The sequence below is a fragment of the Monodelphis domestica genome, chromosome 3 (assembly GCF_027887165.1).
Source record: "Monodelphis domestica isolate mMonDom1 chromosome 3, mMonDom1.pri, whole genome shotgun sequence".
Lineage (NCBI taxonomy): Eukaryota > Metazoa > Chordata > Mammalia > Didelphimorphia > Didelphidae > Monodelphis > Monodelphis domestica.
In genome coordinates, this window is record NC_077229.1 from 306,465,419 (window position 1) to 306,487,729 (window position 22,311).

At 34.7% G+C, this 22,311-nt stretch overlaps 1 protein-coding gene across 2 annotated transcripts in view; it reads left to right on the forward strand.

Moving 5' to 3' along the window:
- UBXN2B (UBX domain protein 2B) overlaps positions 1–20,674 on the forward strand; it is a 32,815-nt gene extending 12,141 nt beyond the window's left edge. Inside the window, exons 3-8 of one of the 2 annotated variants that reach the window (XM_007487090.3) lie at positions 2,984–3,143; positions 4,043–4,126; positions 6,680–6,789; positions 15,858–15,995; positions 17,915–18,076; positions 18,680–20,674. In XM_007487090.3, coding sequence (XP_007487152.2) covers positions 2,984–3,143; positions 4,043–4,126; positions 6,680–6,789; positions 15,858–15,995; positions 17,915–18,076; positions 18,680–18,842 — 817 coding nt within the window. In that variant the 3' untranslated portion in view covers positions 18,843–20,674. Of the gene's footprint in view, positions 1–2,983; positions 3,144–4,042; positions 4,127–6,679; positions 6,790–7,280; positions 7,372–15,857; positions 15,996–17,914; positions 18,077–18,679 lie in introns of those variants that run through there. The other variant, XM_056823946.1, reaches the window with a different exon arrangement.
- The last annotated feature ends 1,637 nt before the right edge of the window (positions 20,675–22,311 follow it).

Consider the following 22,311-nt stretch of genomic DNA (forward strand, 5'->3'; position numbering starts at 1 on the left):
TCTCTCCTTCACTGATACCACTCTAATACAGGCCATCAATATCTCACTCCCAGATAATCAAAATAGCCTACTGGTGGGTCTATCTGCCTCAAACTCTTCCCAGTCCAATCCATCCTCCAGAATAAAAAGTTCTTCTCTGGAAACTGCAATGGTTTCCTGTTGCTTCCAGGAGCAAATACAGAGTGCTCTGTTTGTTATTCAAAGCCCTTTGTAGCCCAGCTCCTATTTATCTTTCCAGTCTTCTTATACCTTACTCTAAAACAGGCACTCTGGCCAGTGACACTGGCCTCCTAGACTTTCCATGGACAAGACACTCCATCTCTCAACTCTAGGCATTTTCTCTGGCTGTTTCATGTGCTTGGAACACTCCTTCTACTCCGATTATTGACTTCATTGACTTCTTCGAAATCTCAACTAAAATTCCACTTTCTACAGGAAGCCTTTCCCATTCCCTTTTAATCTCATTACCTTCCTTTTATTTCCTGTTTATTTTGTCTATGCTCTGTATATATTTGTTTGAATGTTGTCTCCTCTATTAGAGTGTTAGCTCCATGTGAGCAGGAACTTTCTTTTGCCTTTTTTTATTCCCTGTGCTTAGCACAGTGCCTGACACATAGTAGGCTCTTACTAAATGTTGATTGATAATATCCTATAATACAAGGGGAAATGGTAAGATATAAAGAGATAATATAAAGATTACAGAGAAAAGTGGATCAAACTTCAGAAATACAGGGTTAAATTGTGGAAATACAGTGTCAAACAACAAATGTTATTGGCAGCTAGAAAGCCCTTTAAACAGTAAGGAAAATAGGTCAAGTTACACAAAATGATTACTCATTTGCCAGAAATCACATTTTAAAATTGTTTTAAACAAATTCAATACAGGCTTATTCAGGTATATACAACTGGAAATTTCAAAAAAAGGCATAAAAATACATAAAATAAACATTTTTAATTATGCACTAAATCCAAGCCATTTTTCCAAGTGGCATAAGTTAGCCCAATCTTGCTCATTCTCACTCTTAGAAGCCTTTGTGTGAGCCATTACATTGTTTTATGTCAAACATTGGCTCCTGCATCAGTCTTTTTCCCAGGTTCTCATATCTGCCTCAGAGCAGTGCTTTTCTTTGTTTCATTAATGATATTTAGCTATTAACATGGCCCCAAAGTACAAAAGTAGTGATGTTGGTAACTCTGATAAGCTTAAGAAAAGTTTCAAAATGCCTAGATGTGTTTGTATAAGACATATTTATTAAATAAAGGGGCTACCTATTATGTGTGATTTTCAGCTTACATAAAGGGTCTTAGAACATATTAGTCAGGTAAAATGAAGTCCTACTGTATTCTGAAAAGCACAGATCATTTTCATGCCCAAATTAATGTAGGCTACAAATCTAAACTTAATCATCAAAGAAAAAAAGATGGATATCCAAGAAAAGAGAAGTGTTTTAAGTCTTTTCTTTAGAAAAAATAAACTGACATGAACAGAGCTTTTGCTATACAAACTCATCAAACAACAACCAAAAAGAAAAACTATAAAAGTAAAGTAATGCAGTTTCAAAATACATGATGAAGTTAATGTTTGAGGGCTATTTTAAAATTTTTCATAGTTCAAGGGAAATTAAAAACAGAAATAATATCTAAACACAAGCTCCTAAGAGAGTCAAAAGAAAATAGAGAAGAAAGGAAGAATTTAATTCATATTTCTTGAACCAGAAGCTAAATTTCCTCACTAGTGAATCAATATTTTGTGAAGACTAAAGTACAAAAGATTTTGTAGTTTCAGTCTCCTATCACTGCTTAATTGATATAATTACAGATGACAAGATATTAATGTTGTAACAAGGCATTAGCACCAATAAAATTCTTTCTAATTGAATCAAAAGGGCCAGCTGGAGAGGGGGGCAGTCTGAGTAGTTTTGCAAGAGTCTTTGCAACAGAGTCTTGTCAAGACAGAACCTAGTCTCTGATCTTGGAGATGGGAGGAAGAGATTTCTTCTCTCCCATCCCTCAGAAATTCCCCCACTGGCTATAGTCTTTGTCTAGTCCAAAAAGTAAATATGCCATCTGACAGATGAAGAGTCATCTTGAAAAAATTTGAGGCAGAGGCATACTCTTCAGAAAGCCAGAAACCTGAATGAGAAAGCTGCTTCTAACTTTTTAGTAAACAGAACCTCTGAAGCAAAGATAAAAGGTAGCTAAGGACCTGAAAGAGAAGAGTTAACCCTGGTAATTGAGAGTTAAATATCATGAGGACTAAACAAGGAAAGAAAGGGACAACAAGACCTTCTAGTATTAGAATTATGAGTTGCCTTGGCCTCATGTATTCTATATGTACATAATACTACCATTGTATTCTTTGTCCACTCTTTGGACAGATACTACATGAATTTTGGAGAGTTGTAAATATTATATGTTTCTTACCTATTCAATAGAATATTGGCCTTTTTTAATTTAATGTTTTTTGTAGTTCCTTGTATAGGGCTTAATTGTGAATTAACTTTAATCTTTAAATCTTCATTTAATCTTGCCTTGGTATTTGGCTTATTTCTGATAATTTGAATTTTTGCTTTGGCTCTCATAACTTTCTTATATTTTACACGTCTGCATGCATACATAGTCTCCTACCCAAGCTTGGCAACAAAGATCTGGATAAAAGCAAAAAGGTACAATACCAAAGATTCCACAATTTTACCTTTTTCTGTTAGTATATTCTGTTCTCTATAAATTTGTGCCCTTTTCCAACTCTAAACTCAGAAAAGAATTCATTGTTTTTGTTATTTTTCTCACAAACTTTAATAAATATTACTATGTTTTATAAGGTTCCAAGAAAATCAATGAAATTGCTCTTATTTTACAGAGGCATCCTGATTGGTTATTATGTCAAATTAACATTTGACAATATAATAAAAATTAAGTATTTTTCATTAAAAATAATTTATTTCTGTTGTTAATAGTTTCTATTCATGAATAATATTTAAAGGCTATACTCAGGTGAACATGAGTACAGTGGGCTACATATATCAGGACCTTCAAAGACAACTGGAAAAATCGTGGATGAACTTTTCAAAGAAGCAAAAGAACATGGAGCAGTTCCTCTGAATGAAACCACAAGAGCTTCAGGTGATGGTAACAAATCAAAAGTAAGTGGCAAATAGTACATTTTTAATTAGACCTTAATTTTTTTTATTCTTTAGAATAAATAGAATAGACATTTTTTATTCTTATAGATTTTTTATTTTGTTCTATTGTCTGCAAAGGTTTCATAATGATTAAGAGTAGGACATCCTGGGCATTTTGAAGAAGGTTGCTTATTATCTTTTTGTTTGTATAACTTATAACTCTGGTTTAAGTTCTGGTTTTCAGTTCACTACTAAAAATCATAAAGAAATATATTCTATTAAGAATTTTAAATAACTTTTCATCAGTATTGAGGAATAACTAAGTGGAACTATGTGGTCTGGAGAAGAGAGTATTAATCAGTAACCATCTTTATGAATATGAATTATGAATATAAAGTAGATGAATTTTAACTCATCAACTAAATTGCCTTATATTAGAAAAAAACTGCAGATACACCTGAACAATCACATTTAAATAAAAATATTTTTTAAGATAAATTCAGTGCCTGTTTCCCAATATAACATGTAAAACCACATGTAAAACTGGAGCTTTTCTGTGGTATCTATTTAAAAATTTGAGGCATATATTCATTATAAAGTCATTACTTTTAAAGTTTTGTAATGAATTCAGTCTGATTCTTGGCACTCAATAAATGTCAATGTTCATTTCATTTTCTATGTTTAAATTGCTTAAACTGAAACATCGGCTTTTAAGTCTCTTAGTTTTTTCTCCACAGAAAAATTTACTTTTGCTTTATCACATTAATTCTTTATAACACAAGGCTTGTAATCTAATAATAAATGTCCATATTAATTAGACCAATAACCCTTATTACAAATAATCTCATTCTTAAATTGTTGTGTTAATTAACATTGAAACTAAACAAAGTTTTAGCTTACATATAAATTTAATTTTTTAGTCATTTTTGGGTGGTGGATATCGATTGGGTGACTCCTCACGAAAGAGATCAGAATATGTCTATGGCGAAAATCAGCTACAAGATGTAAGTGAAATATTTGAAATTTATTTTTTTTCATGTAATTTACTTCTAGTTAGCAATGGTTTATGATATTAAGGAAAATCATGCTGTTACTTTAGGTGGAAGTTTATGGTTTTTTTTTTTTTGGTTGGTTCTATATATTTTTAAATGTTTATAGTACTTAAGAATTTTTCTTAGAATTATAGATCTGGAAGAAGTATTAATGGTCTTCTATTCACTAGATCATTTCATCCTCCTTTGTTTTATAGATAAGGAAACCTGAGCCACAGAGAATAAGTGCTCAAAGTCATACTGGGAATAAGTAGAAAAATCAGAACTAAAATTTAGGTATTTTAACTACAAACATAGTAAACTTTACACTGTACCACACTCTTCCTAGAAACTTTATTTTGAAACCTTACCAACTCAGTCTTCTTATTCTTTCTCAAATTTTTAAAAGTAATATTTATAATTTAAAATTATTTATGATCCCTATATTATCTAAGTCTTATGTTATTTATTTATTCATTATTGATTGAATCCATTTCTAAAGCTAAAGGTTTAAACTACTTCATAATCTTAGGATACCTATTGATTTTCAGATTCTTTATTTTTTTAAGCTATCATTTCATAGCCTTGAATACCAGCTATTATTGGAATGTTAATTGCCTTTTTTAGTATGAATAAAGTCTAAGATTTCACCCATCTTTTTTGTTTTCTAGTATATAGGTTCTTCATTACCCTCACAATTGCATCCCCCTAAGCATGTATCACCTCTGTATAATTTGATCCATTCTATTCACTTTTCCTATCTTTGTTCTCTTTAATGCAATTTCATAAGGAAAACGTAAATGATTTCTACAGGTCTTTTCAAATTGTAGTCTTCTAGTTTGTAATCTTCCTTCCGTTTTCATGCCTTGAATGCCCTTGGGATTATTTTGATTAATTGAATATCTTGCCAAACTTTTATTAAACTGGTTTTTACTCTACACTACATTTCTTTGTTTTATAATATAATGCTGTCCATTATTGTTCTTCATCTTCCATGTCCATGATGCTTTCTTTGCAAAATTAATCTGCAACTTCATCCTTAATGTTTATTTTGTTAGGGTAAGCTGTAGTTATTTTCATGGTTATCTTTTTGTAAATGTCAATAATGCTGCAATACGTGGATGACAAAACAGTAAAATCTACTCCATTAATTGCTTTATATGCCTTGACAAAAAAGTATGCCAATGAGCCATCTCTCCATTTTGCCATACTTTCCTCCTTTCTTCTGGTTTCATGTATAACAAGAGTGTCTAGATTAACTTGATTTGATGTTTTTCATCCTCATTAGTCATTAGGCAAGCATCTAACTTTCAGAATACCAAAAGACAAAATAAAGTTTATTGACAAACTGAAAACTGATTTTTAGCACCCTCTACCCTCTTTCTCCTCTCTGCGACCATCGGTGAAGATGTGGGAAAAGGCTACAGAAAAGGCTACTATAAGAACCACTTTCTTTTGTTTCATTGGTTGCTAAGCCAAACAAATTCATTACCAGGTGGTCTTGTCTATTGGTATTATGCCTTAATTAATAAATTTCTGCTTCATGCCAGGCCCTATCCCAGTGACTAGGGATACAAATACCAAAAATGAAATAATCCCTATGCTCATAGAATATACATTCCAATGGGAAAGAGAACAATTATATATGTAAGCATATGCAGAAGAAATATAAGAAGAAATATGTGGTAGTTAAGGAGTAATGGCATTAGTAGTTTGGGGAATCAGGAAAGGCTTTATGTAGAAGGCAGAACATAAGCATGAATGCATGGTTCAATACTGTGATAATAGTGTCAGGAATGCTAAAGCTCAGAATGAACTGTGACTGGTGGAGAAAACAAAGGACAACAAAAAGGATTGTTGGAATTGTTTTTTCTTTGGGGAGTGAAATGTATTTTGTTTTGAATATTTATTTTTTTAAGAATTTCTTTGAAGGAAAAAAAATCAAAGAAAGGAATAAGACCACTCAAGTTGTGTAGATTGATGATTACTAGGAATTTTGAAGCAGAGACTGAATTACCACTGTCATATTGTATAGGGAATACTTTTTGAAATTGGTCTAATGCCACATGGATACTGAGGTCCCTTCCAACTCTGATATCCTGGAAGTATATGAATTTGAAAGTATGTTGAAAGAAAGTTTCTTTAGCACAGTATTTTTAAAAAGCATCATTTATTTGACATAGCATACATTTTAATAACTTCCCTTCTTAGATAGGTCATCCAAGTTATTAGTAAGACTCAAGTTGATATTAATCTTCTGAAGAAGTCTATTAGTTTATTATGTAGTTTTGCTTCTAAAGACATTGTCAAGACTCTTTGATTTTGTCAGGTTGTATCGATTCTGTAATCTAATTATATAATCTGCCAAGCAAAAGCAAGGTTTCTGATATGTTCTTTTTATTATGAGATAAATAATAGTATGTCCTCTATCTTAGATTAAATTAATAACTATAACTGAAATGTAAATAATTATTTGGTCAAAATGTATTATTTTTACATGTTTAATTATTTGGTTTTGCTCTATAGGTTCAAATTTTGCTTAAACTTTGGAGCAATGGCTTCAGTTTAGATGATGGAGAATTAAGATCTTACACTGATCCAACAAATGCACAGTTTCTGGAATCTGTTAAAAGAGGGTAAGATGTTTGTTATTAATATTCTGTTATGCAATATTGGAAAAATGTGTACTTTTTTCAATTATACCATTGTGATTTGGTTGTGTACTTAAGAGTTTTCAAGAAGTGGCTGCTGCAATGTCAAGCATTTGATACACTAAGAAAAATTATCATGTTTTTCTCCCTAATCAGTAGTTATTCCTGAATGCAAAGTTCATTTTAGTCTCTTTAATTTATCTACTACAAAGCTGTCAGTGTTTCAAATACTTACGTACTATAGAAACTCTTTCAGAGTTATTAGAAATGCTTTTGGGAAGTAGGAGGGAGAATCATTGCCATTTCCTGAAAATTCACAATAAATTATTTCATAAGAAGCGGTTTGTTTTTAAAAGAGAAACTTTTGTTTCTTTTGTGCCAAATCTGTTTGATCTTCATTATTTAGTACTATTCACTAAATGGATTAGTATGTAGCTTCCCATCCACTAAGCCACTGTCCTGCTTACTGTTGACAGGGTGACTCTCAGTGCATGTATGCCTGAAATTCAGCAACTTATGTTAGAAATCTATTAAGTGGCATTTACTACTGGCAGAAGATTTCAAAAGGTTAGTGCGAGAAGAGGATAAACTCTAGATATTTTCAGCTTTTAAAAAATGTAAATAATCAAACTATACTCAGATACTCTGCAGTGAGGACTTTGTGAAGGGGTTATTTTAAAGACCTTATCAAATATTAATTAATTGATAACAGAGTATAATTTGTGTTACATCCTATTTTTTCCTTCAATTTCATTTTGTTTTGTTTTCAGTTTCAAATCATCTCCCTCTTCCCCACAACCCTTTCCATACATTTTGAAGGCAAGAAATAGAAAACTCATTGCAAATACAAAGTCTTGCAAAACAGATTTCCACATTAGGCATTTTCCAAGAAAGAAAGAGAAAAAAATATACTTCAGTTTGCACTGTGAGTACATCAGTTCTCTATATGGAAGTGGATAGTATTTTTCATTGTGAGTGCTTTAGAACTATGATAGGTCATTGTGTCGATTAGAGTTACTAAGTCTTTCATAATTGATTTTCTTTACTAAATTGCTGTTACTATGTAGATTCTTCTCCTGGTTCTGCTCACTTCACTTTCTGTCAATACATTTAAATTTTCCCAATTTTTTTCTGAATCAATGACCTTCATTATTTTTATAGTATAGTAGTATTCCATCACATTATATACCATAACTTGATAAGCCAAATGAGTGCAGGCAAGGCACCCGGTAAAGATGGGATCCCAACCAAGGTGTACAAGGCCTTAAATGGAAAGGCGCTCCTGCCATTCCACATAGTGCTTACCAGCATATGGGAAGAGGAAGACATGCCCCCAGAACTCAGAGATGCCTCCATCGTAGCCCTATACAAGAACAAAGGCTCACGAGCAGCCTGTGACAACTACAGAGGCATCTCACTACTCTCCACTGCTGCAAAGATCCTCGCCTGTGTTATACTCAACAGACTCCTGTCATCTGTTTCAGAGCAGAACCTGCCTGAATCACAGATCGCAGCACTATCAACATGGTCTTCATGGTGAGGCAAATGCAGGAAAAATGCCTTGAGCAGAACCTGAGTCTCTACATTATCTTTATAGACCTGACAAAGGCTTTCGCCACAGTGAACAGGGACACATTGTGGGTGATCCTCAGCAAGCTCAGTTGCCCAGCAAAATTCGCCAAACTGATCCAGCTCTTTCATGTCGACATGACAGGGGAAGTCCTATCTGGTGGAGAGACTTCCGATCGCTTCAACATCTCCAATGGTGTGAAACAAGGCTGTGCCCTTGCTCCGGTATTATTCAACCTATACTTCACCCAAGTATTACGACATGCTGTGATGGATCTAGACCTGGGCATCTACATCAAATACTGACTGGATGGCTCACTATTCGACCTTCGCCGCCTGACTGCAAAAACAAAGACAACAGAGAGACTCATCCTGGAAGCTGTCTTTGCAGATGACTGTGCTCTCATGGCCCACCAAGAAAATCATCTCCAAACCATTGTGGGCAGGTTCTCCACCACAACAAAACTGTTTGGCCTGACTATCAGCCTCAGCAAAACAGAGGTGCTGTTCCAACCTGCACCAGGGAGGCCAACTAACCAGCCGTGCATTACAATTGACGGCACGCGGCTTTCTAACGCCAACACTTTTAAGTACCTGGGCAGCACCATCGCCAACGACGGGTCCCTAGACCATGAGATTAATGCCAGGATCCAAAAGGCCACCAGGCACTCGGGCGGCTGTGCTCCAAAGTCCTCCAACACAGCGGTGTAAGCACTGCGACGAAGCTCAAAGTGTACAACCCGCGAGACATGGACACTGTACCAGAAGCACATGAAACAGCTGGAGCAATTCCACCAATGCTCTCTCTGGTCAATCACGAGGATCCGATGGCAGGACCGAATCACCAATCAGGAAGTCCTTGACAGAGCCAACTCCACCAGCATCGAAGTCCTGGTCCTCCAAACCCAGCTACGATGGTCTGGACACGTCATCCACATGGACCCACAGCGAATACCAAGACAGGTATTCTATGGTGAACTGTCAGCTGGACTCAGGAAACAAGGCCGACCAAAGAAAAGATTCAAGGATCAGCCAAAGTCCAACTTAAAGTGGGCTGACATTACACCAAAGCAACTAGAACTCGCTGCCTCTGAGAGAAGCAGCTGGCGAACCCACATTCACCATGCCGCCCCCCCTTTGAAGATGAGCGACGTCGACGTCTTGCCGCTGTGCATGAACGCTGACACCAGGCCACAACCACACCTCCCGTAACAACTGGCGTCCCATGCCCCATGTGCCACAGACTCTGCGCCTCACAAAGCCACATGGGGGTACATCAATAGATGATAATGCACAAAGACGACAGTCATTCTCAGTCACCGAGAGACTACCACTACTACTACTGATCAGCCATCCCCCAATTAATGGACATCCTCTCAGTTTCCAGGTCTTTGCCACCTCTAAAAGAACTGTATAAATAATTTTGTATAGATGGGTCCCAGGCAAGCCCAGTTGCATAACCCTTACTGCTCTTCTGCCTTGAAACCAATACTTAGAATCAATTGTAAAGCAGAAGATAAGGGTTAGTTTTAATAAACATAAACAAAAAACAATGAGTCCTTTTCCTCATCCTTCTGGCTCTTTGGGATATAGACCTAGTAGCAATATTGTTGGATCAGAGGCTATGAGAAATTTAGTAGCTTTTTGGACAGAGTTCTAAATTGCTTTACAGAATAGCTAGATTCATTTACAACTCCACCACAGTGCATTAGAATACCTATTGTCATATATTACCTCCAATATTTGTCATTTTCCTTTTCTATCATTTGACAATCTGATTGATGTGAAGTGGTACCTCAGAGTTGTTTTAATTTTCATCTTTAATTCTTGGTGATTTAGAGTAGTTTTTCTTAGGACTATTGATAGCTTTGATTTCACCCTCTGAAAATTTCCTGTCCAGATCCTTTGATCAATTACCAATTGGAGAATGGCTCATGTTCTTAAAATTTGTCTTATCAGACTCCTGTCTTTCTACTAATTTTAGCTGCTTTGGTTTCATTTGTGAAATACTTTTTAATTTTATATAATCAAAATCATTTTATCTCTTATGAAACTATTTTTGTTATGCTGCATACTATTAAACATTTCATATGTAAGACATATTTACTCTGCCTTTTACAGTGCTGTGAAAGCAAAAAAATATATTTATCTTTAGGATTAAAGTGGTTTAAAATATTCCCCTGAAACAAGAATAAATTTCTGTCATCACCCAATAGCTCTTACCATGTCCCTTGGGATATCACTATATCAAAGAGTATGAGCCACTTTATCAAAGAGGATGAGAACCTAGAAGAGAATCTTAACTAAATTTTCTTTACCCTAAAGAGTGAGGGCAGTGGGTACTAAAGAAACCCTTGGCACAGTTGAGGTAATACCAGGTCAAAAAAACTTGGCTCCTATTCCATAGGATAGAATAGTGGCCAGGTCCCAAAGATGCATTGTGGGAAAATGGTGGAGTGGGGCATGAAGCTTTCTTGCCCTCCTATTACCCTCCACAAAAAAGTAATAATAATAATAATAATAATAATAATAATAATCCCACAGAATCAAAGCCAAAAGTGGCAAAAACAGCTTGGCATCTAGAGTGAAGCTAAACAGGGAGGAAAATTTCTGACTACCTTAGGCCTTGGGGACAGGAAGAAAGCTAAAAAGTGGAATCAACAAGGTAACCCTAGGGCAGAATTAGCAACTCCCCTTGTTTGCCTGTATCCCAGTGGATACCAGCAAAATCTGGAGATCTCTACTGGCCCATAGCTGAGAATTAAAGGAGTGGTCTTATGAAAGTCTGGGAGTGCTAGGCCCTGAGAGCAAGAGCTCAGGCATCGTTGCTAGGGGACAAGGGATTTTGGAGTCCCAAGGAACACAGACTGGATACCTGCTCTGTCCAGGGCTATAGCTGCAGGAGAGGAGTGAGGAAGGACCATACATTGGTGAGAGTGGTTACCATGGGACTGGGGTCTCATCAGCTGTGGTCACTCTCAGGAGAGTGGAATCCTTGAACACTACCACAAAGGTCCACAAACTGGCTTCTGACAGCAGCTGTGGCAGAAGTACCCACTGGCTCTGGATGGAATACTTGAGGTCAGTCACAGACTAGGGCTTGAGCAGGGGACCAAGACTATATCAGACCCTGGACTATAAAAAATGAAGAAACTAGAAAGGACCCAAGTGAAAACAAACACAAAAAGTATATCTCAGTATAATAAGATATCTCAGTATAATAGGAATACTGAGAGTATAGTAAAAAGCCAGTCATTAAATCTATTGGCCTGGCTGCTAAAATTTTAAAAATAAATAGCAAGCAAAGGAAAATCTTAACTATTGATACCTATTATGGGGGACAGAGAAGATCACAACTCAAATTCAAGAGGACAGTAAAGTAAAAACACCTACTTCAAAAACAGCAAAGAAACAGTAAATGGTCAGAAGATTAAAAAGAGCTTTTGGAAGAACTTTTAAAAAAGACCTCAAAAACCAAATGAGAGAGACTGAGAAAAAATTAGGGGAAAAAAAGCTGTATGAGAAAATTATTAAAGAAAGATCACCAAAATGAAAAAAGAGATAAAGAAACTCACAGATGAAAATAATGTATTAAGAACTGGAATTGGACAAGGAAAAGCTAATAATTTCCTAAGGCAACAGGAGGGGATTTTGAGAGAGCTCAGGTGAGTCCCTGCCTCTGTTCTGCCATCTTGGCTTCACTCCTGCCTTTTCAAGGTAATTACACATTACTGTCCTTCACATATTCTATAGGTAATAGTCAGTCAATAAACATATCTATAGCTCTTTTTTGAGGTGGCAAAAAGGGTACCCATCAATTGGAGAATGACCACACAAGTTATGGTATAGAAATGTAATGAGACATTATTGTGTGGTAAAAAATGAAATAGAAAATGGTTTTAGAGAAACTTGAGAACATTTATATGAACTAGTGCAGCATGAAATAAACAGGAGCAGGAAAACAATTAAAATACAGCGAAAAAATATGGTAAAGACAAACAACTTTGAGAGAATTAGGAACTCAGCATAGTGACCAACCACAACTTCAGAAGACTAATGTTAAAAAATGCTGTTCACCTCCTAATAGGTGTAAAGATTTCAGAGTGCAGAAAGAGACATACTTTTTAGCATTGCTAATGCATCAATTTATAACCAAAGTTTTGTTTTTATTTCATTCTGAATTGGGAATGGAAAAGTTGGGGGGGGTGTTGTTTTGTTTGTTCATTTGTTTCAATTGAGTCTGACTCTTTTAGATCCATTTTGGTCTTTTCTTGGCAAAGATACTGCAATATTTGCCATTTCCTTCTCCAATTCAGTTTTACAGATGAGGAACCTGAGGCAAACAAAGTTAAGTGAGAGGATCACACAGCTGATAAGTGTCTGAGGCCAAATTTAGACCCAGAAAGATGAGTTTTCCTAAGTCCAGACCTAGCACTCTATCCACTGCCCCACTTAGCTGACCTGGCTTAAGTGAGGAAAGGGAAAATAGATGGATAGACAGACAAACAGACAGATAGATAGATCAATAGATAGATAATATTTTAAAGAGTGTCAGTGAAGGAATTGATCTGGGAAAAGATATAAGGGACGATTCTTCTCTGAGACAAGGGAAGAAGATATGTATGAAGACACAGTGAAATTTTGAAATAGAAATAGTATATTCTTTTACAAAAATATTAATTTCATTGATGATTTTATGTTCTTTTGAAAAACATCTGTCACTTCCTAGTGATGCCCTCCCTCCACCCCCCTTGCCACCCCGAACCCAGTCAGTCTTTCTTGAGGAGTCATAATTCATTCCTTTTGAAGTCAAAATTGAAAGCTACACTGATCAGAATTATGATGTTTTTTAATATTGTTTTTTATTTTCTCTTGTCATTGACCTCCATGACCTTTGTGCCTAATAGTGATATCATTAGGTTAAATGGTATGAACAGTTTAATGACTTCCAGGATAATTCCAATTTTTTTTTCAAAATGGTTGAACCAATCCATAGTTCCTGTCTTCTACAGCCCCTCCAACATTTACTATTTTCATTTTTTGTTCCTTTGGCTAATCTGAGGGTTATAAAGTGAAACCCAGAATTGTTTTAGTTTGCATTTTACTTATTTTTAGTGATTTGGAGTATTCTTTCATTTGGTAGTATGTCTCCTTAAAACCTTTGGCCACTTTATGTTCTGGGGAATGTTTCATATTTTTATATACATGATTCATCTCCCTGGGGCTTTAATGTCTAGTCTTTATTAAAAGTATTTGCTTTGAAGACTTATACAACACAATCAGCAGTTTTTCTTATTCTAATTAAATTTCTTTTTTGTCATGTAAAAGTTTTTTCCTTTTGTGTATTAATAGTCTATTTTGCTTTTTATAACTACTTCTATATGCCTTATTTGATTAAGAATTCTCTTCCTAGCTGTAGTCTTGCAAAATATCTCCTTCCATGCTCTCCAAAGCACTACTGTCAGATATTGAACTCATTAGAATGTGAACTCCTTGGAGCAGCTAGGTGGCTCAGTAGATTAAGAAGTAGGCCTAGAGAGGGGAGGTCCTGGATTCAAATCTAACTTAAGACACTTCCTGTGTGAACCTGGGCAGGTCACTTGACTCCCATTGCCTAGCCCTTACCACTCATCTGCCTTGGAACCAATACACAGTACTGATTCTAAGAAGGAAAGTGAGGGTTAAAAAAATAATGTGAACTCCTTGAGAGGAGAGACTATATTTTTGCCTTTATATTCCCAGCATTCAGTACAGTTTGAGTGATGATGCTATCTGAGGTACAGTTGTGTTTGTAGGTGTCTAAAGTAAAATGTACATAAAAGCTAATAAAGTTCAAGATGGAGAAATCTTGATTTTAAGGTATTAGGATTGTAAATGTGGGAGTTAAATATCAATCATAGTGTATGATCAGTTGAAAAGGAAAATTGTGACTCCCAATCTAAGTAATTGAGGAAAATGTATAGTAAAAAATAGCTGATAGATTATCTTAAGGTTCATAAAGTATTTTACATATGTTTTCTCATTTGAAGTTTATAATTCCATGAAGAAAGTGCTGCAGGCATGATTATCCCTGTTTTACAGATGAGGAAACTGAGGTACGGAAAGATTAGGCATCTTGCCTGTGGTCATATAATGTAGAAAGATAGAGGCAGAATCTGAACATAGGTCCCTCCTGACTCAATGCTTGCCACATTTCCATGACACCATGATACTTCTCAGCAATCATTAAGCCCCAAGTATAGATAGAGCACTATGGTAGGTGTTAAAGGTGATAGAAAGTTTAAATAAAGCATGCCATCACAGACAAGACAGCAAGTTGTTAACTGATGATGTTGGCAGCGAAGAGTATGTTAGGTAAAGATGAGAAAGTCTGAAAAAGTATCAGTATACATTAGTAAACATTTCATATTTTTAAATAATTTTTTAGATTGAGTACTTAGTTGAGTTTATAATTTGTTAGTCAAGTTTATTTTGTGTGTGTTAAAGTCTTATCATTGTTTTAAAAAATTTTATCAATAGATATCAAATGGTAGAAATATTCCTTTCCCATAAATTATCAGGAACTTTCTGTGATCTGCATTTGTACTATAATCAGTCCTGAATATACTTACAAATTACACTGTTCTTATATTTTAAATCTTATTAATTTATTTGATGTTTTATAAATATTAAAATAATAATACTCTATTAATACTGTCAATGAAACATAAGGTAAGTTTGACTTATGAGTATTAGACGGGAATTCAAATCAAGAACCAAAGCTTTTGAACTGAAGTGAATGGAGTGCAATGTACTGCCTGTTTAAATTGATCTTTTGATATTTTTTTTTACTCATTTAACAAGTAAAAATACTTGTGAACCGGCTGCAAGGAGTCCTTACTTTTCTAAGTCCAAACAAATCCTGCCATTATCAAGTTGGAATAATCAACAAGCCACTCAGATGCTAGCAGGGATCAAATCCAGGCTGGGGGTTGTTCTTTAGCCTTTTGGATGCTGAGACTCATCTGGAGCAGTAGTGGCCTGGGGCAGAGCCAGGCATTGGAGGCAAGTCATTGCCCATATTCAGCTACTCAGTTGCTAAGTGAATAGTAAAAGCAGTTGCTTTTCCCACTGCATTAGAAATTGGGGAGAGGAATGGTGAGAGAAAGGGAAACCTAGGTCAGTAGAGCATTATGTAAATGTAAGTGACCTCACACATTAAATGTTATTTTTATAACAAAATTTTTAAAACAATTGGAATATCACCATAATTTTTTTCTCAATGAAAAATTCAAATGTGACTTGTTCAAGGTTCTTCAATTCAGAAAATTAAAGGTAGTATCTAGGCTGATGTAATGAATCAACATACCTTTAGGAAATAAATACAGAAGCAACCTTGTGGGAAAATTCCACTTAATGTTATTGTATAGATAAATTTCTGCCCTCTTCTTCATCCCCACTTTGGTTATAATAACAATCAGTGACATTTTTCCTCCCCCTCAAAGTGAAATTCCTCTGGAGCTTCAGCGACTAGTCCATGGTGGACAGGTGAATTTGGATATGGAAGATCACCAGGAGCAAGAATACATAAAACCTAGATTACGATTCAAGGCTTTTAGTGGAGAAGGACAAAAACTTGGAAGGTAAAACATGAAAGAAGAAAATACTTTTTCTATATTTAGCATAGCATTGAGAGGGATAGGAAATGGAAAGGAAAAATAAAAACATCAGTGATGCGAAATTATTCTTGAATAATGAAAGCCATTCCATTAAAAATGTAAAGATTGAGAGACACAGAGTGTACCAAAGCACCATTGACTTTACAAATTAGGTAGGCCAGGCATCAGCCATGATCAAGGCTATTTGGATTGAGTCCTACTAGGTGTGACTCCCTTGAAGTGTTCTAGGCCTTTACTCATTTTTAACTATGTCTGCCCTATATTCCTATTTACATAATCCTAATAGAATTAGTTAATTATAAAACTGATGACACAAGTTGAACTAAGCAACAATTTTCTAGCCAGGCTCAAGATATTGACTCTCCCAAGTCAAAAGTATACATTTTAAAATAATGACTATTGTGCTATAGTTAAATCTCAGTTAGTAAGATCTAGAAATGAAGCTTCTTCATAATAGGAATTTGGTTATAGAGTTGTTCTTTTCTCATCTCCAGTTTCCCCATTGTTGTTCCAGAGAAGAAATTAAATGGGATTCTTGGGGGAGTTTTGCAGAAGTCTCAGAAAACATAAAAAGTTTAACCCAAATTTTACAATAAGGTATTGTGAACATCCCATAAAAGAAAAAGAAAAAAAAAATCAGACTTCTTTGGTACAAAGAAAGGGCCATAAAATTTCATGAAGATTTTGCAGGCCACAGGGTGCCATGCCCCCAAGCCCTGAGATGTGGAGGGGTTACTTTTAGTTAAAATTTTTTATTTGGCAAATCAAATGAAGCAATATTGCTCTTTTTTCCCTATATTCAACCAATGTTTCTGCTATGCAGTATATCTGCCCAGCTGTGCCTTCATACTGAGAGTTATCTTCATCTATATGCAAATTAAAGTAAGCAGGCAATTAGGAAGACAAAATTTATTATCTACTCCCCAATTTCCCAACTAGAGTAACAATTCAGTATCAACTAATTCATTTATTCACCTCTCTGAGAAGTTTTAAACTGTCCTAAGAAACTAAATTTTTTCATCTTAAAATTTTCATATGAAAAATAATCAATATAAATGTACTTCAGTTCCTACTGTAATTTCCTAATTTCACAGGATAAAGATCCCATTAAGAGATTAATAATCTAATGTTTGGAGAGGTTCTTAGAACTTTTTAATTCCTAAGTGCCCCCTGTCCTCTTTTCTTTCATTCTTCCATCATCACTTGGTGGACCATCTAGATTACATATTATCTTTTGTTCTGTGGGTTGCCATGGCAAAAAAAAAAATGCCATCCCTTCTGAGCCTTTCTATCCTGGCTTGACAGCTCCTCTGAACAGGCTGCTATGGGACCCATATTAAGATTTTCCCAACTGACCACAAGTATTAAGGCCTGTGCTTATTAGCTTGGAAATTCATGATTATCTATGTAGCATAATGAGGCATTTGACTGGGATAATAGATGTATATTTTAAATGTTATTAGAAGGTTTATACAAATAACAGAATAAGGCAAAGGTGTTTATAGCTCTTTTTATGTAGCCGACTATTTCTCTCTTTGCTCAGATAGTATTCAGATTAGTAAGTTAGGAAGAAAAGTATTTTGACAGCAAGTAAATAAATAAACCAAATTTCACAATGAACATAAAACATGTTTAAAACCCTGGGAATAATTAAAGAGAGTGAGAGAGTGGAAAACATAGCAAATTCAAAAGTTGCAGTGTCCCTGACAAGTTTCTCATGGGGGGGGGGGGGAGTTGAGAATCATCAGTTACTATATTACTTGGAGGAAAAGTTGAGAATTATATCTATAATTATTTTTAGTGTTTTATTTAACTATTTTTGCTAAAAATGTTTCTACTTCTGATTTGGTTTGGAATTCTTTGTATTTTCTGCCTTATCCTAGTCTTACACCTGAAATAGTCAGTACACCTTCATCCCCAGAAGAGGAAGAGAAGTCGATCGTTAATGCAGTTGTTCTCATTGATGATTCAGTGCCAACAACAAAAATCCAAATCAGGTTAGCGGATGGAAGCCGCTTGATACAGAGATTCAACCACACCCATAGGTAAGCTAATACAGGACTATCAAACCATCAGTTACATAAGCACATAATATGCTATCTGGTTAAAATTATACAAAATAATAAATGACTTTAATAGCATAAAATGTAAATACTTTGGATATTACCTTTGGAATAAGTATTAAATGGAATTAAATGGAAAAATTAAAAATAAAAGTGCTCTTAAGAGTATAAGTGGTAAAAGTTTTCACAAGACAAGTTTCCTTCAGCATCTCAATACTTAAACGAAACTAGAGCAAGGCAGAAAGTTTCCCACTGATTCTAAAAAACCCTGAGAGCCAGAATACATAGGGGGTATTATTGATAAGTAAATGTTTAAAAATGATAAATACCATAATTTTCCTGAAAATCACTTATTAAGGTAACCCATATTATTAATTTTGAACTTTACTGGCTGGGAATTTATAATCAACTTAAAAGAGACTTGTTTGAAATTTGCTTAAAGCAAAATCTACATAGTGAAAATTAGTCATGTAAACAAAATTAATCATATAAACAAAATTGGAGAATGTTTATAATTATTTTCAAGTATTCTCACCCTTTTTAGAATAAACAAATCCTTTCAATCATAACTTATCCTTTCTTCAGGATCATGGATGTTCGTGAATTTATTATACAGTCTCGCCCTGAATTTGCAACTCTTGGCTTTGTTCTCGTGACAACATTTCCAAACAAAGAGCTAACTGATGAAAGTTTGACACTTCAAGAAGCAGATATACTTAACACTGTGATTCTTCAACAACTAAAGTAATCTTGCTCTTATCTCTGCAGTAGCATGTGAGATAAATAATGTGCCATATTTAAAAAAAAAAAGAACACTTCAAAAAATAATAATTACCACAAGTATTTTTTCCCAGATCAATCTTGCTTTTATTATTCTGTCTTCCAGCTTCAGCGTACCTAAATCCATTTTTAATGGATTTTTTGTATTCTGTGTTGGTCCAAATGTAGGCCACACTTTCCCTCCAAATATGGCTTGTATAAACCTGAATGCAGCCAGTAACTTTTTCCCCCCAATGTTCAGCTATAGATTTCTTTGAAAAGAAAAAAAAAGGAGGGATACAACCTGTATCCAGGAGTAGCCAATATTTGGTCCAATACAGTAATTGTTCATTTGGATTTTTAGACTTTTTTATAACTGAGCCTTCTTATGTTTATAAGTTCCATATTCCTGGATAAAAAATGAGTTACTCTCAGTGACATATCAATTTTTAAAAGTGTGTGTAACCCTTGCAAAATAAAACCACCTTTTTGAATATATATTATATTTGGTAACATTTACACTAAAGTATTTTGATGCTATGTTGACAGATAGCCATTTAAAAGTTTCTGATCAGCTTAACTGAAATTTTTCTTTTACTATAATTTATATAATGAAAATATACCTATATTCTGATTTAGAAGCAGACTGATTATGCAAAAAGCCATTTTTAATACATAAGTTTTTACATATGAATCTCCACAAATTACATTGGGTTTATTAATGATATTTAACAATTTAGTTTGACCTTCAAGCAAATATAGTTTTTCTCCATTCTGATTCTATTTCAGACACCAAACAAAAACACATAAACCTCAGCAGTACTAGAAATAGTGATGTAGGCAAATGCTGTCAACTAGTAGAACTCCATGCTGTTTCCTAGAGTCATCTGTAATTACATTCAAACCTAGGACACCTTACCCTATCCCCACCCCTGCCCTGCCCCACTCCCCAGCAGAACTTCTATTAAAATTAAAATTTACTGATAGTGGTATTTTTCAAGTATTTCTTGCCTAAAAAACTGCACACATAGATATTTGAAATCATTGCTAGAACGATGACACAGGAGAGATGAGTGACAATATGAATGGCAACATCAGAAGTGTTGGGAGAATTCTTTTCTCTTTCTTCCCAAGTCACCATTTTTTTTCTTATGTGACTTTCCCCCAGCACTTTATATGACAAGGACACTTAGGAATGTCTCTGCTTTGTCACTGCCATTTTGCTAAATCAGTTTTGTAAATCAGTTTTGCACTGAGGCAACTGAACTTTACAAAACTCTTAGAAAAACAGTTCACTTTTTTTCCCCTTGGAGGTAGACTGAGCAGCAGTTTTAATAATGAAGTTGCTAGTCTTTTCCATTGAGAGACTTTTCTCCAGTTTCCAACTTTCACTGAGAATACTGCCATTTGCCAGTAGTTTGAAACTATTATTTGGTCATAAGAAAATGAAAATTGCAAAGAAATTTAGCTCAAACCCTCTTTAAAATTTCATTCTTGTGGATTTCCTTCTACATTTGATGAGAGTGGCCATAGTTGCATGTATAAAATTGGCTATCATGTTTGTGCATTACTGTCTTCCAAAATACTTGGACCCATGTAAGAAGATAAAATTAAATCCTTGAAAGAGATAATATCACTTTAACAAGTATTTAGTAATGCTTTTCCGAATGCTATTTTCCTGAAAGACCTTTTATTTATTGAGTTAATATAATTTATTTAAATTTTTTGACCTCAAAAAGTAGGCCATATTTGTTTTGCATGATGGTGTAAGCAATGTTTTTCATTTCATGCTAATCAATAAAGAAGTTTGTACTTGACAAATTTACTGGTTTTTCTTATTCAAAGTTTCTTTGATCTATATTTTTTAGTAGAGTCTGAGCAAGTGTATATGTAGTTATAATCAGCTTTTAAATATAGATGATGACTTTCTTCAGAAAAGGCCCTGCTTTGATGCCTATTGTATTAAATCTAGGCTCTGCATAAGCTCTGTCAGACTCTGTCAAGCAGGAAAGAATTTGAAAATGGTTCAGGTTCCTGGTTCAGCCTGATGCCCAAACACTAAAATCCTAGAAAATATCATATAGAATAACTACTTGTGGATACTACAGATGAGTTATTTGGCCATTGCAGCTCATAAAACAAACGGAAAAAAGTAGAAAATATCCTTTTGTCCTTGATAGTCCCATTCTATTTCTGTAGTACTAACAATAACAGTGGTGAAAAAGAGTATAAAGTATCCTAAAAATAAAGAAATCTGGTCATCAGTCAACAACATAGAAACATTAATTTAGCTATAGATATTCCAAATGTAAAATCTGGATTGAGTTGGCACAGTTTAGAGTACCTTTATGAAGTTGTGCACAATTTGGAGTGTGTTTTGTTGGTCATCTAGTGAGCCCAGATCCAACCAGATTTTTATTTCAGCAATTTTTCAGCCTTCCAACCTTTATATGTAGCTGTTCTCCCTCCTTTTCCTTTCTCTACAACTTGAAATTAAGTGAACACTACCATTGATTCTGGAAAGTACTTGTCAATTGACTACCTTATTTTGCCACAAACCAACCTTTCAAGCCAAAGTACTCTTCCCTACACACCACTCCATTATTTATTGTTCTCCTCCATTAGAATGCATGTGCCTTGAGGGCAGGGACTGTCTTGCTTTGTATTTATTGACCCAGAGATCAGCACAGTGCCTGGCAAATATTCATAAATGCTCTTTTAATTTCATTAAATTCATCAATACTGATATGCTTACTATAAATAAGATGACATTTTTAAAAATTGCAACTGAATGGAAGGGGAGCTCACAAGTTCACTTGAAAGAGAAAAGTAAGAATTTGACAAGTTCATTTCATTGAACATTCAAATGAAACCACATTTCATGGTATTTTTGGTCAAATTGCCTTTGCAGTCAGTGCCCAGGATGAGCATACATAAAAAAAGACCATCATGAAGATAATTATATCTAACACAACTTTTGTTGAAGAAGATGAAGTAAAGAAACTGAATTATTGAAGTGCCTTATAGTACATAGAAAGTTAGAGGTCCTGAGTTTTAACACTGTCTCTCCTGTTAGTAACTATGAAGTCACTTCACTACTCTGGATTTCAGTTTCTGTAAAATAAGGAGTTTGGACTTGATAGATTCAGAGGTCCCTTGACTAAATGCATGATCCTTCATGACAAATCAAATAAATACAATGCTAACTTGCTTGCTTCAATTTGAAATTAGGAATGAGATTAGAGAAAGAGAGAGAATTACATATACATGTATATACACATGTCTTACACACACACACACACACACACACACATATATAAGATTGTAAATTAACAAATTTTTTAAAAGGCTTTTGGATTGCTCAGAAGCCTGATATCTATTTATTATGAACAAAGCCCTCATCACCTCTCCCCCAGAGAATTGAAATAGTCTTCTATTTAGTCTCCCTGCATATCTCC